General features: G+C 36.6%; 1 protein-coding gene across 1 annotated transcript in view; it reads left to right on the top strand.

The window, feature by feature from the left end:
- thada (THADA armadillo repeat containing) overlaps window positions 1-16579 on the top strand; it is a 220901-nt gene that overhangs the window by 38174 nt on the left and 166148 nt on the right. The window contains 2 exon segments of the mRNA XM_055162731.1: window positions 389-511; window positions 1809-1900. Coding sequence (XP_055018706.1) covers window positions 389-511; window positions 1809-1900 — 215 coding nt within the window.

The following is a 16579-nucleotide window of genomic DNA, read 5'->3' on the forward strand; positions in this document are numbered from 1 at the left end:
CTGTAAATTTCCAGAAGAAACAGATGGCTGTAGCTCCCTCTTCAAGGCTATATACAGATGCCAAATTTACATAAATCGTGATTTGGCTCCAAGAAAATAGTGCTATTATTTTTTGCCATATATCATGTCATATAGTTATTTATTCATGCATTGCTCATGATATTATTTTGTTGGCATCAGTTTAAAGAGAACAGCAATAACAACAACGACAAAATCTGACAATTAACATAAATACATAAAACATAATTCTATCATGATTTGCCTTGTCTTTGCTGCATGAACAAAAGGAACAGGAAGAAGTATGGAATGGAGTATGGAAGAAGGAATATATTTTGCCATATTTACACAAAATAATTTAGTCTTATCTATGTATTTGTGTGTTCCTCAGGTGCATGCTCTGAACATCCTTCGTGCGCTGTACAGAGACACTCGTCTGGGGGAAAACATCATCCCGTTTGTGTCTGAGGGGATGCAGGCCGCGGTACTCGGCTTCACCTCTGCGGTTTGGGCTGTGAGTTTAAAACATACACCACTCATATCTCGTATAATGTATCACTGCAGCAGATCACACAAGACCTACAATGTTACTTTCCACTTCAGGTTCAGCTACATGTAGAGAGGTTATAAAGGCAACACACACATACAGATGGAAAAAAAAAATGTAAAGAGGAACAGTTCATGGACTTCCAGTGTAAAATTGGTGAAAACTAGCAGCTCTTCCGTGAAGGGAGACTGAATATACAAAAATAAAAAACTCCAAGGTATTATCCTGTAATATATTATCCTGTATATATTATAATATTTCCTATAGTATTATATTAATCCTGTAATTCTGTAATTATTGTCTTATGAATCAGCACACGTTTAATGGATATGATTTTTATTTTATTTGGAACATTTATATTTTTAATGTATTATTGGTAATTAGTAAAAGTGAATTTCATATATTAAATTTGCAAATAGAATTAATAGAAGCTACTAAATTTTCCAAAAACTTGCCATGCTTATTTAATTATAATATAATAAATAAATCTAATACAGCCTCAGTTAAATATTAAAAAATAGAGATAACCCAATCCAGCTTTTTCATTTCCAGTACTGATTTTGTCTTTAAGTATCTGCTGATATTAACTGATAACAATGTGGGAAAATTATTACTTATTTTCTTAGAACACCGTTTACTTATTACACAAGAGATCCAGCTGTGTTATGCAGCAGTTATTTATCTTTCAAATAACTATTGAACAGCTTTGTAAGGATAAAAGTTCAAAAATTATAACATGATGCAGGCCAAAATCAGCCTGTAAATAGACTTATTACATCCAGTTAAAGGTCTAACCATGATATCGACTTAACCGATATTGAACCGAACACAATCCAATTTTTCACTATCGGTGTAATACTTCAAAGAGCGTCATTCAGGTTTATTTGAAAGCAGCTTTTTGTTATCCAGACACATGTCATACTATATCATAGTGAGATACAGACCAAAGATCCTCTCTTCACTCACCAATAGAGCGAATAATTACTTCATTCATAGATTTATTCTTGTGTGGTTTTGTGGCTCATCGGTTTGATCTTTTACCCTTGAACTGAACCAGCGGATCTTCAGAACTCGTCATTCACTCCACTGGTTTCACACTAGACTTAAAATGTTCCTTTCCACTCTAGGTTTAGCTACATTTAGCAAAGAAACACTGTGAACTCAAGTATATACACGACACACTGTCTCCAAGGCTTTCTCAAACTGCTGGGTCACTGTTTCTGACCGCTTTGCCAGATTTTTATAATACCGCTTTTTATTCCAGGTGAGGAACTCGTCCACTCTGCTCTTCAGTACTTTGATCACACGGATATTTGGAGTCAAGAAAGGCAAAGATGAGCACTCCAAGAAGAATAGGTGGGTGTCCTACTAGTAAAAGACATGTTTTAGGATTGGACAATAATTAACAATTAATTACTGAAAAGCATATTTAATTTCACAACGGTACAATAAATCAAACAAAACATTCTACACAAAATACTCTGTTCTCAAGAGACAAGTTTTGGATCATAAAATCTCAGGACACTGGTGAATGCGCACACAAACATGGAGAGCTCAACTACTTTCCCAACAAAGCCCTGGTACCTCTTTACATCAGCAAATGAAGCATGAAGTCTAATGATGAGGACTTCGACCTGGAGGCTCTGCTCTGCTCCACACCAACAGGGGGCGTTCAGGAGTCAGAGGAGACCCAACTGGTGTCTCCCAACATCCAGGACTCTTCAAACCCTGAGGAAAGAAGTCTGGTCCAGACACTTCCACCCCTGGAGGACAGCACTCTGGTTACGGCACTGCGCGAAGAGTTGGAGCGGACAAGGGCCAAGTTTGCAGATCAGGTCCAAAAAAGCAGTTTTTTGGACTGAAAGCTTAAGACTCAGTAGAGGACTGGCAAAGAAAAGGACTTCGAGTTGGGAAAACTCACTGATACTCTTCAGTAGAAGGACAAGCAACTAAAAGACCAAGTTAACGCACATAAGTTGATCTGGTATCTGTATAATTCTACAGTACAGGAAAATGCGCAACTAAAACAAGAGCTGCTAACTCCAAAAAGTCAGGGAAAAGATAAATGTAAAAGACTTGGAGTTGAAAGAGCTTAAAGCTACTCTCCAGAGGAAAGGTCAAGGGACGGAAAACCAAGTTAGTGCATACAAGAAGATAAGATATCTCTATAACAATACAGTGAGAGACAGTCTCCAGCTCAAACAAGAGCTCGCCAACACCAGTAAGGCCCATGAGAAGATGAAAGAAAAATTTGAAGCCCCTATAATGGACAACCTGAGACCACTTATATTGATGTTGGTGATGATCTAACCAACAAAGACAATGAGAAACTGTTCAGGTGCAGGAGCTCCTCTAAACTCTTCTCAGCACAAGAGGAGCTGTGTCTTCTGAAGCGATCCACCCCCCAAAAGAAGCGGCCCAGGCGTCAACAGCACCTCCGACCATTAACCTTTACACTTCCATTATTAAACATTTAGCAATTTTTTTCGATGTCCACCTTTATTTAGTGCTTATTCATGCTTTATTGTTCTTTTTATATAGGTAGTTTTGTGTTCATGCTTTATTAAGGCTATTTAGAGTATAGTTACTATAAAGTGGAACCAATCCCTAAAGAAAACTGAAAATAACCAAAGTGTTTTCTAGTAAGCACAATATAAAATCCATATTCTTAATAATAAAAGATTACAGACAATAAAAAAATGGCTTGTAGATGAAGTGGCACCACCATCACCACAGTGTTAAAAGCCTTGGGGGTTAGTTATTTTAGCTATATAGTATTTAGTTATAGACAATCAATTTCCATACTGTTGAACATTATAGACATTGCAAAGAGACAAACTGGAGACAAACTAGTGACAAAAACTTGACTAGTTGACATATTGCACCTTTAAATGAAGAAACCTCATTAAACTCTATTATGTTTTTATAGATAGATAGATAAATAGATAGATGTCATCACCAACTTAAAGCAAACACTCATATGCAGTGTTTTATGAGACCAGGTACCACAAGGAGGTACTGTTGTTACACCACTGAGCCAGTTTTAGTCTGTGAATGATGCTCCCTCCATATTTAGCCTTCTGCTGTTCACTAAGAGAAGAGACTGATCCTAACACTCCTAGATCAGCAAGTGCACTTACTATAGCTGCTTAGTATACTAGAGAAGAAAGCTGTTTTAAGATATTTATTGATTTTTAGTAGTTTATACAATACATAGTGCCACCACATGAAAGTTGTTTGCAGTTATTTTTAGTATTGATAGAATATTACTTTCAGGTTGTATCCAAATGAAAAATGTGCAATGCATGTGTCACTTATTATCTTCAAAATGAATCAGACGTTTAATCTCCCGTTCTTTTTATGTTTTATGGCAGACTTGGGAATGAAGAGTATGTTTTTAGCATGCAATATGGTTTGAGAACACGTCATGGGACTAAACACCCAAACTCATCCCACAACCACATTCCAAACAGAGCTGCTAAACTGAACATTACCTGGAGAATGAGAGAAAAAAATGAGAGGAGGAGGAAGGTGGGGTCTTGACATATGAGGAGCGGTGTGATTGGTCCAACACTTCAAACTCCACCTCTACAGCCAGGTGTTTGTTATCAGAAACGCCTGACTGTGATCTGTTTTTGACCAGAAAGCTTCAAAAATGACTAGAAACGGTACAAAAGTCTTTTAAAACACTATATACACAGTTTAGTAGCAAAAAAAGCTACTGAAGTAACACTTTAAGGTGCACTTAAAATCCAGATTCTGTTCTTGTTGATGCTTTATATAAATCTGAGTTTTAGTAATGGAAAAAAAATACATGGTTCAGTCTTTAGTGTCAAATTTTCCAACTTTAAACTGAGTCTGTATTGATTTAATTTTGTTTTATTTCACTTTCAAGTTCACTGCCAGTGTACTTCATCGGCACTGACATAGTTTATTACTGCTCCTTCTTTCTCATCAATCAAAAGACATTGGAGAAGTGGAATATCCAACTTGGTTCGGTGTTTAGATTGATATTCCATTTGAGTTAAGTGAATTTAAAATGGGATTACACTATTTTGATGAATTATGTTTAGGAGTTATGACCCTCTCTCCTTTAGGTTGGCAGGTTATCAGCTCCTATCACCTTCTTTGCCCGAGATCATTTTTAACTGTCAAGGCGTGTTTGTGAGTTTTAAATTATACCAAGACCCGCATGCCAAGTGTGTGGAAAGCATGATAAGGAAAATGATAGCAGACCTGCTGGGTCAAGTGCCATTTCCAAATCTAGTTTACAGTTTGTAGATGTTTGTACAGATGCCATGAGGGTGGAGTCAAAACATTTGGGAGGTTTACATGCATGGGTTAGAAAATGTGTCAAGGATTTTCCATTAATGTGTCTTGGAGGGTTGTATAACTTTACTCCTCTAATCGTTTGGTGGTGAGTCTGTGTTTACCAAATTTATAGCCCTGTGACGAATAACAAATTTTGAAGTGTGATATATTGCTGAAGAAACAAGGATGATAAATGACAATATTGAAACTAATTTATACCACAGATACAATAACCCTAAAGCAAAATCATCTCCAAAAACTGTTCTAAATGTAAAGTATGATTTAGAAAAAAAACACAAACAAGAATAAATAAGTTGCAGATTCAAACACTTAGTAGTTATTTTGCATGTAGAATGAGAAATTATTTATTCAACCCTCTACAGCTCAAATTCTAATTGTAGAACAGAAAAATAACAAGATGTTCCACACTAGTGCAAAGAAAAAGTCCCCACTATAAATAGTCTAAGATGTATTAAATTATAACTTGATACAGTAATTATCCTATTGGGATTATAAGGATTTATATTAAATTAGAAAGCAAGGAGCTGGTTTTTGGAGTGACTTGACTGTTTATTCTGCTTTTTCACTTAGGAAGATGCTGTTTACTAGCCAGACTAGCGCCACCTACTGCCTCCGCTCAATTTAATTTCTCTCCAGCGACTAGGTCAGGAATCAAAATACAATCGACGGTTCGCAAAAACCCCTGGAAGTGCAAGTTCGAGCACCAGCCAATCAGCGAAGAGCCATAAATTCTGTGTTGGCAATGATTCCTGATATCGAGGATTTAAAGCTGGAACACAAAGAATGTTTGGTGAATTTTAACAAGGGGAAAGACGTTATTGCCCTTCTTCTTATGGGATTTGGGAAAAGCGTAATATACCATTTAGCCAAGTTAGTGGCGCATTACATACGTCACGACCAAATAGCAGCGATTGATAAAAAAATAAAATAAAATTACCTACCTATTGTCGAGCCAACGAATCCTAATGCTGTGAGGTCAGATGATTTCCACGAAGTGAAACCGACTGATGAATCAGGCTGTTAACTAGTACTTCTCTGAGAATCAAAGAAATAAATGGTTATTGTATTTGATATTTTTGCATTGTGTAAAGTTTCTGTTTCAGCAACTTCAGGCTTGATACAGGTTCAAATTTAAGGCTATTAGATATCGTGACATCGTATCGTCAAAGTTCTCACAATAATATCGTGGACCATCACAATATATTGAATTACAAATCTCTTTGCTTAAATTAAGAGGGAACTACATAGACCATGATCCTTTGTTCCATTTTAGTGTAGACTTCAAGAAGAAATAACAGTTCTAAGCACTTTTAAGTCTTAGTTCTTTGGATTAAGTCTTGTCAAGGCATTTTAAGAGGGAAAAGTAGCATATTCACAGTTTTTGTTGGCCCCCACAAAATATCGCAGTAAATATCATGCCGTAAGATGTATATTGTGAAAATATTTTACCGAGAGATTTGGATATTGTTACATCCCTAATCGTGAACCTCCCCACCATATCGTGAGTTTTCCCATGATATCGCAATAAATATCGTACCTTGAGGTTCATACCGTGACAATATCGTATCGTGAGACTTGGATACCCCTACTAGTTGGACTCTTTTACTAGTTGACCCTTTAACCCTTGACTACTCTTGACTCCCCTTCCCAAACACTAAAGTATGGACACACACTTTAGTGCTGTTTAAGACTGAATAAGAATATTTCTCTTAATAGAATCACATTAGAGAGAGAGATTAGTGCTCGTATTCTCATGGGTCTGCAGCTCTGATGTTCCCTGTGTTTCTATTGGCTGATACTCGGACTGCCTCTGAAGCAGCCAAGGCCACCCGTGTCCTGTTTTGTTCATCTGTTTCGGTCTTGTGTAGCACTTGCACTTATCTCCAGTCTCATGTTTTCTTACTTAGTGTTACAAAGTTTGAATTATTTTTAAAAGATTGTGGGAAGATTTTGAATGTTATTTTAGCTTATTGTGTCTGTCTGGAATCATTGCCACATTCAGTTTGCAATCGTTGGTATTCGTTGCTGAATTAAATGTAGTGAAAAACTTGGCCGTTTTTCTGAGGCCATCTGTTCCGAATGAGGATTCTTGTGTTTACAATAAAATGATTGCGGTTTTCTGAAATGAACTTGCTGAATGATATAACACAGTTCGATGGGTTCATTTAATTTTTGCTGATGGTTCTTTGTCCTTGTCTTAAGGCTTTTTTTTTTTTTTTTTGCCATTTGAAACTTAATGGTGCAGGGTCATCTGCCTTGGTGATGTTATTGCTTTGCTGGAATGTTCCACAGTGTGACATTAAACATCTTGTATTTATTCCATTACAGGTGTTTTCTTGCCACACACACACACTTGAAAATTACACTTTCTTACTCTGTTCTCTTTCCCCAAATCTGATTTATAACTTGGCCTGGTGGCATTTACTGTATTTTTTGGACTATAAGTTGCTCTGGAGTGTAAGTCGCACCAGCCAAAAAGTGCATTTTGAAGAAGAAAAAAAAACAATAAGTCACACTTTTTGGGAGAAGTTTATTCTATAAAATCAGAGACCAGGAACTGACATTTCATCTTGAAAGGCAAGTTATAGTAACAACAATAGAACAGAGAACAACAGGCTGTTAACAACAACAGCTGGTAACATATGAACAGTTCTTCAGATAATTATAGCATAAACAACAGAACAGAACAAGTTTAGCAAACTCTCCATCTCACTCCAAATCATTAAATCCATTGAATTCTTCATCCTCTGTGTCACCACTGAGCAACTCCACGATCTCCAGAGGTAAATGGTCACATTTTTCTATAGCGCTTTTCCACCTTCAAGGCACTCAAAGCGCTTTACAACAAGGAACCACTCACCCACACACCAGTGTACGCAGACACTGTGGGCAAGGTGGTTAAGTGTCTTGCCAAGGACACAACGACAGCATTCATCTGTGGGAGCTGGAATCACACCAGCCAACCTGTGGGTCAGTGGATCTGACCGCTCAACCTGTGATGTTTATGTTGAGAGCTGGATTCGAACCGCCAACCTTAAGATCAGTGGGCGAATGCTCTACCAACTGAGCTACTGCCGGTAAACCGAGCGCCGCTTCCTCTTTTGTGTAGCTGTCGACTCAGCATCAGTTCCAGTTAGAATTATTCTGGCTTTCTGAATCCCGACAGGATGGTTTCCTTTGTCCAGGCTTTGTCAATCCATCCAGTGACTTCCAGGAACGTTGCATGGTGCACCCTCTCTGGTGTTTCTCGCTCACTCCAAACTTTCTTTCTGCTCGATTACCGTTTTTGGCTGCATATTTCTCTACTTGCAGCTTGTAATCTGCAAAATATCATTTTCTTTTTGGGGGCATTTGTGTTCAGTCTTCTCAGTTATCTTCATAACTTTGTTTAAATAAAAAAAAATTCAGTCGCACAGATGTAATGGTGTGATCGACTGGCATGATATAGACAGGACAGCAGCTCTTTCTGCAGGAGACATGCACAGTAGAGTGAAGTGACAGTGGTACAGGAGTAATAGCAGTAGCAGATACTGACACACAAGCCTAGAGCCTCTTGCGGCTGTCAGAAAAAAAAAAAAAAAATTGTATATAAGTTGCACCAGAGTGTAAGTCGCACGACCACCCAAACCATGAAAAAAGTGCGACTTATAGTCCGAAAAATACGGTGGTCCTTTTGGTCAGTTTTACACCATACCGTTGAACATTTCCTGCAAGCCAATAACCTCTCCATGGAGACAAGCAAGTGACCACCAGAAAGGTTGCATAGTGCACCTTTAAGTAATTACCTTACTTCTCCATCTTCTCATACTTGCATTTAAAATTTTATATCTGTAAATTAAGGACAAATCTATTTATGACACATTTGAAAACAACATTTGTTTTCTTGCTTAAAATAGTAACAAGATAGGCATATCATTGCGAGCATATCGTAGCAAGTCATTGTCAGTTGAGGTCAAGAGTAGAACTGCCCTGTCTAATAACACAAAATATGCAACTTAAATGGATATCGTTCAAGATAAAACATGTTTATTGTTTGGGTATTTGCAAGCACATTCAAATCTGTTTATTCTGGATGCACTACAATAACCCAAATGAAAACAGATTGCATTCTTTTAATTGTTTTTTGCTATAATATTTCGAGCAAGATGTCCAAACTGTGTGGTCATGACACCCAAAAAGCAGATATCGCCGCATGGCCTGTCTACACTCTGTTTTAGAAAAGCATTGCGTTGGTAAACAGTGCTTTGTTTGAGTTCTTTATCCATCGTTTTTCAATGTTTTTCATAAACTCGGGCTAATGAGCCAATATAATAGGGCTGAATCATCATAACAACATAACAAACTGTGAACAAGGACTTATCCAAATATCCAATATCGCTTAATTTGAGCTACACTGAATCTTATAAAAATAAACTAAACGCGTACTGTGTAACTAAGTTCTTGTTTATCTTCATGGAGATAAGAATGTCACTCCAACAGAGGAAGTTACTCATCAGATCTGTGGAGAGCAATAAAATAAAAGCATCTGTAAGTCAATAAACGTAAGATAGACCAATTTAATGCCAAACTAAGGAATTGTCCAGACCTCACATCAGATGGACCATTCTTACCACGATCTATTATATTACATAACATTACATTACATATGCCAACAGGTTTGATTTTGTTACGAAGAGTTACGTCCTTCCACACAAACAAGGAAACCACATTTTGATCCATGGAAAAGGATTTGAAACTGAAGTGGCATATTATATCCTTAACGGACTATTGGAAGCAGGGGCACATTCCACGGCGCATTTCTAAGTTTCCCTCTTTTGGACATGATGACACAGCATTTAAAAACACGTGGGAATCCATATTGAACAAATGCTCAGTGGACCTAATGCTGCTGCTGATTGAGGATGGAAAAGCACAGAGGGAAAAGTTGCAGACAAAGATTGAGGAAACTAAGGCTTCATTCTGGTCCCTATTTGAACAAACTTAATGAAAATCAGCTTTGGGCATCTAAATAAAGGCCTTTTAACTATATTTTCCTCTTTGGAGTGCCTTGATTCCATTGTGTTTAAAGGTTTGATTTTGCAGCTGGTTTCTTAGAGTTTACTAAAGTTAATGTAAATGTATGAATGGAATAAGCACAGTTTGAACGTCATGTTGAACTAGAGCTTTCTTTGTAGTTGAATATTACTTTCATGTAGTGATCTATGAGGCACTCGCTGGCCGCTGTATGTGTCCATGGACTTATACCATATTGTTTAGTGATATTTCAAAACATAATTCCTGGTGCCAGTTTCACTTGTCATTTTGACCTGACATGCACACAACAGAGAAGTCTCATCTGCATCAGGTTTCCCTGCTGTTTCTTTCTCTCTTCTGGCTCCTTCATGTCCACCGTTTTATAGTTGTGATCTCTATGTTTTGTAAATGAGTTGCGACAGCTTGTCCACTTCAATAATCTACAAGGGGCTCTTCTGCAGCCCAAACCCATGTGTTTTTTTTTGTTTGGAGAGGTTTGCTGTCTGAGATTTTGATTTTGTGCTTTTTACATGGTAACTGAAGCCAGGATAAGATAGCTCACTTGTACATGATTCTTGCCTTAAACTTGTGGCTCCTCTGGGGGGTGCCTGGATGTTGAAATGATCGTTCTGTTGAGATAAAAGTTACTGTAAACACAGCAATGTTCCCGACTTGAGTTTATCTCTCTCTCCCTGCTCTGCTCTAGACTTATGAGGGATCCAATCTCGGAGTTTGGTTGCTTAGCAGGCAATGTTTTTCTTTATAATAGCAGTGCTAGGCTGAAATAGTACTTAAAAATATTACTTCAGTTGTGTTTTAATTATGGTTCAGTCTAAGTTTAATGTGTTTATAATGGGTAAACTAGGGGCTTGTGGCAATAGTAAACATAGGCTAAACTTTAAGCTTGTATTGCAGCTGCAAGTTGTGACTACTGATTATTTTAGTAGTTGCTTAGTCAGCGATTAATTTTTTGATTAGTCAAACTAGTTAAATATTATTTTATTATCATTGTATATTGATATTTTTTAAAAATACATTAGAAACCAAATATAAGTTGTGCTGACCGAAATATATTTTTGTATTTACACATAAAGTTTATTTTTTGACATTGAGACTGGTCTTTGTTATAATTTGACATGTGTTTGAGAGTGATGTTGTCCAGATAGTGGATTATGGTTATCAAAATATGATTATTACTCAACTAGTCACAATTAGTCAATTAATCATTGCAGCCCTAAATTACATAACGGTGTCTTACACAATACGGCGATTACATGTATCCAGTAACACACAAAGTAGTTACAAAATGATTAAGGGCTTAAGATAATGTGTGTGTTTCCTTAAAAAATGTTGGTATGCAGTTTGATTTTTTGTTGTCATACATACTGTAGTGCCCTGAAAATGAAAATGCAGTATTTTTGTTATAAAATTCATAAGACTAAATTCATGTTTAATTTAAATAGCTAAATCATTTACATTTACATACTTCATTGATAATATTCTTTATTTTATAATTTCATTGTACCTATATAATAACGGGGTCTTTACTTTACTGTTACTTTAAGAATGAGAGACTCAAAGGCTTATGGTAAAAGCACATTTTTTGTTGTTGTTGTAAAGAGGCAGAAAGACGAAAAAAATACTTGTTAACACACGAACCAAATCTGAAATTAAACAGTTGCCCAAAAGCTAAAATGAACACGAGTCTTAATTAATTAGTTAATTTTGAGGGTGCAACAATACCATATCCTTGTTTTGTTGGAAGTAAGTAGAAAGCAGTGAAGACATGGTTTCACTCATTTGTCCATGGCCCAGTCCTGGACGAATGAGGGATTACACCAAATCAATGAAGAAGGGCTGGTAAAAGTAATGGGTATTGTGTTTATCAGGGCTTCAATGCCATTTTTTAGTAACCTTTTAAAACCAGAAACTGAGGCTAGTCCTACATATGTCTACTTGTTCTATGTCTAACAATTAAAGGTCCCATATTACACAAAATTTAGTCTTGTGAACTTTAAATCATGTTAGAATTTTGTTACTGCCTCAAAAACTTACCTGGAATTGTGTTTTGTTTAATTCACACATGATTAAGTAACTTTTTATTAGTCTGTCTACATCTTCAAAGCTCAAAAGGCTCTGGTCCATCTTGTGATGTCATGAAGTGGCAGTTTTACCTTTTGCACAGTGCAGATTAGAAATTCCAGTGCTGAAATCATCCAAATTATACTAGTGAAGGTGTATAGACTTTAAAAATACAGTGGAGCACAGATGGAACAGGGTGTTATCTGTTTGAGAGAAGAACTCAGGCTATTATAACATAGATCCAAAAATAACATAACATAGGCCTTTTAATTTGAGGATCTTGTCCAACTAACTGCCTAATATGACAGGAGGCCATGTTAAACTTCCAAGACCTCCTAACTCAATGTGCTGTTGTCATTGCTCTGTCTTTGGCTTGTGTTTTGGCTCTGGTGATGAGTTCCTCAGAGGCCTATAGTGTTACTTATCTCCCCTCACAGGAAGCCAGAGGGAACATCCAGGAGGAAATTAAGTCTCTTGGAGCAAACTTGAGTTGTATTTTTGGACTTTGGGTCATTTGGAGGAGATGAGCATGTGTCTGGAATCGATTCCCAGATACACAATAGAGGTAATTGCATGAGGTAATGGTTTGCTTTCAATCTCTTGTGGAGGGTGATACGGTGGCAGAGTTTTAGGCATTTTGACCTCCTAGTGAAAAAGCCCCACATGAAGGAGTTTATCGTTCATGTTATATTTCTGTGTATGCCCTGTGACAATATTGCTGAGTTTCAGATGACATTCTATTGACCAATAAAAATTTGATACAGATGGGGCAGCTAAAACTAATAAAAAAAACTAATAATAGTGCATTTTTCTCCTATGATATAACACGTTCTAGGGTCCTGTCGCTAATAGAAATGGTCAGGTTCAGCTTTTGTGAAATTACCTTTTACATAATTCTAATTTGAATACATTTGGAAAATCTTGCCCTTGCCCCCCATCAGGAGTATAACATCATCACTAGGGCTGGGTATCATTAAGAAGTTGCTGATACGATACATACCTCAATACATAGGCCACGATATGATACATATCTTGATACAGTGCACTTTTGATTCGATACGACATATTTTAAATTGATTCGATATGGTTTAACAAAAAATAATGGTTAAGTCATGGCTGTGATACTGAAAGTCTTTGTTAAACCACTTCTTGTGCAAAGTTAATATGAAACACAAACATTTTAATCATCAAAACAGTGAAAATCAGGGTAGCCGCGGGGTATTAAAAGTCTTAAAAAGGTCTTAAATTTCATGTTCCTAAATTAAAGGCCTTAAATTATGTTGTCCAAGTCTTATTTTTTTTCACAAAGGTCTCAAATTTCATCATCCAATTCTTTTGTTTACTCAACTGGGCTGCAGTGCGATGTTAAACGGAGGGAGGGGAAAAAACAACTAAGTGAAATCACATAACGTGAATGTATACATAAACAATACTTAGTTTGTCTTGTTAGAATGTCATGAATGATTTTTTTGGCCATTTTACAAGCAATGCATACTACTATAAATTAGTTCTGAATGAGATTTTATTAAAGTATTTTTTGTTATTTAAAGCAGTGAGTAATGCTTATTATTAGAATTGGATCTGGTGTTTTTCACCCGCATAATGGGTGCAATGTTGGTCTTAATTTTAATTTTAGTGGTCTTAAAAAGTTCTTTAAAAAGTCTTAAGTTTGGGATAGTCAAACCTGGGGATACCCTGAAAATGTCAAATGTGTCGCATAAATGACTTTCCTTCCTCCAAACAAGCAACAAAACTGTAGCCCTGTAACAAAATAATTTAGTAAAATATATCAAAAAATACTTTTGGCAATATATCGATACAGCAGCCCATCACATTAAACAATATGATATATTGATATTTCAATATTTTTGCACACGCCAATCACCAATTATGAAAAGATGAACCATGGATGCCTTCTGTCCTTCTGTCTAACATATGACATTTATTATACTCTGAAGACAATAAACAACCATGTGGCGCAGTGGTTAGTCGTTCACGCCACAGCAAACACATCTTGGGTTTGATTTTCACACTATATGAGGCCATTCTGTGTGGTGTTTGCGTGTTCTCCCTGTGCCTAATGTAACCCAGGTGGCAAATCCTGACCAGCCCTCCGTGCCATTCTGTTATTCTCTCCATTCATTTATGTATTGGCACTGCATAGATTTCTTTTAGATGCTCTAAAACAGGGGTTCTTAACCTTTTCAATCTTTGAGCCCAACTTTTTCTGAACAAAGTAACATGTGGCCCTGTCCTCATATTAAATGCATTATATTGTACTGATTCTGGAGCCCCCATGGAGGTGGTCCCAGCCCTACTTTGGGCCCCGACCCTATGGTTAAGAATCACTGCTCTAAAAAACTTTCTGGTCATTGTACTTATTGCCATTTTATTTCGGGGATTTTGCTGTTCAGCTTCAGTATATTTTATAATATGTGTTGTACTGATTTTGGTAGTTGTATGTAGATATTAGGTAATGATGTAACAATATCCAAATCTTACGGTACGATATTATCCCGATATGCATCTCACGGTACGATATTTATTGCGATATTTTGAAGAGGCTGATATAATTGTAGATGGCACACTTTTTAGCTATTAAAATACCTTTGACAAGATTTTGGTGTGAATTATTACCATCATAATCTCAAGAATTCAAATAAAACCATATTTCTTCATGTTGTCTGCACTGAAATGAATCATGGGATATGTAGTTCCCAATGTTTATAAGCTGTTGCTACTATAAAACCATGCATTTAAGCAAAGGAACTTGTAATTAAATATATTGTGACAACCCACGATATTATTGTAACTTAACTGATACCAAAGGAAATTCAATGTAGTCCTTAAGTTGTTTAGTGAATTAATCGGTCAATGTTGTCTTCATCGGTCAAAGCATGTATTAGTTGATTAATTGTTTAATTTAGAGTTAAAGGATTTATATGAGACAACAGCAGATGGGAGAATACATGGAGTGTTATTTGATGATTTGGGAGTTGAGCTACCTTTTCACATATTGCATAAATACAGCATTCTTTTTACTTTCTTGTTTAAACAGTTGTTTCGTATAAACTCCCATTCAATTGTAGTCTTGTGAGTGTGGTTTGGCTCAGATACACGATGAGATCATAACAGTTTTGATTTGTTTTTGTCACGCCCTTTTTTATCGACAAAGGTTCAACAGGGCATCTCTTTAGTTGTCCAATTATTTCTTTAGTCGACTACAGCCGCAGTTAAAATACAGCTTGAAGTTGAAGTCTTTGCTCTAAAATTGATTTACATTACAGCCATTATTATTACAGCGATCATCAGACTTTTCCCATTTATTTCAGTCCTGCGTCAGAACAGCGTGTTGTTGTCCTTGTCCTCTGTATTAGTTTGACTTTGTGGCTTTTTGAGCGCTCTAAATGTCAGCAGTGATTTGATCCTGATTCTGTCTTGTGTCTGCGGATCACTCGGAAGCTCACAGCTCTTCCTTCAGGACACTCTCAATAGACCCCAGTATGCGTAAATAAAACATGCATTAAGCCAGTGGATTGTATGGTGGTCAAAAGATCTGGAAACCGCTAGCGTTAGATATGAAATTTAACATTTTTTTGACAAATTTTGTACAGTACGTCTTTGGGAGAAAGGCATAAACTCACGAGATGGGAGCACATGCACAGTGTATGAGAGTGTTTGTTTGTTGCAGCAAAAACAAGGATTGATTTGTTGAGACAAGTTGGCTCAAGACCACATCCTTATCTCGGATGCACAATTACCCCCTCTCTCTTTCCCCTCTTTCTCTATCTCCTCCATCTCCTTCACTTGTTTCTGATTGTACAGTTTAAGGGACAGGCCAAGAGTCTCATTCGGCAGTCAGGGAAAGAAAATCAAATTTAAACTCTTGACAAACCACTGGTATCCAAAACTATTCCCCAATCTTAAACATGAATTAGGAGTCACCATGTGTTTTAACTTAAATCAGCAAAATTGGCAGCGTTTAATATCGGCAGTATCACACATTTGACACTTCATCGCACTTCTCTTTATAAATACAGAAATAAATGCGGTTTTGAAGGATATAGTTTGTAATACTCAGATCTGCTTGTATCTCACTGTGCAAATATTACATCATTTGGTGTCAAGCATAGGTCTTTACTGTGCTGCGCCAATTAAAATGTGTAATGTATTACGCGCAGTTATAATTTCAACACATCATGAAACGTTTTATTAGTTGTCAAAAAGTAATTTGTTAAAGGTGCTCTGCAAAATTTACACTTATGAACTGTAAGGTATGTTAGAATGTTGTTACCTTTTGTTCAGTGGAGATTGGCAGTTCCAGAGCTGAAATGATCCAAATGATTCCAGTGAAGGTGTGTGGAGTTTAAAAACACAGTGGAGCAATTCTTGTATTACTACATGTTTGAGAATATTTTGGCCAAGATATGCAGGATTTGTGTATCGAACATTTGTGAATGAAACAAAACGTATCTCCAGCTGTGTTTTTGGTGAGGAAGCAGAATTACAACAGATCAGAAAATAGTGTAATACTGGATCTTAAAAAAGTAAATTGAAAACTAAATATAAATATAAATTCAGTTTCAAGTCCATACTGTTGAAAAATAA

This window comes from Boleophthalmus pectinirostris, unplaced genomic scaffold (assembly GCF_026225935.1).
Source record: "Boleophthalmus pectinirostris isolate CB_2022bp ecotype Guang Dong unplaced genomic scaffold, ASM2622593v1 HiC_scaffold_5, whole genome shotgun sequence".
In the NCBI taxonomy this organism is placed as follows: Eukaryota; Metazoa; Chordata; class Actinopteri; order Gobiiformes; family Gobiidae; genus Boleophthalmus; species Boleophthalmus pectinirostris.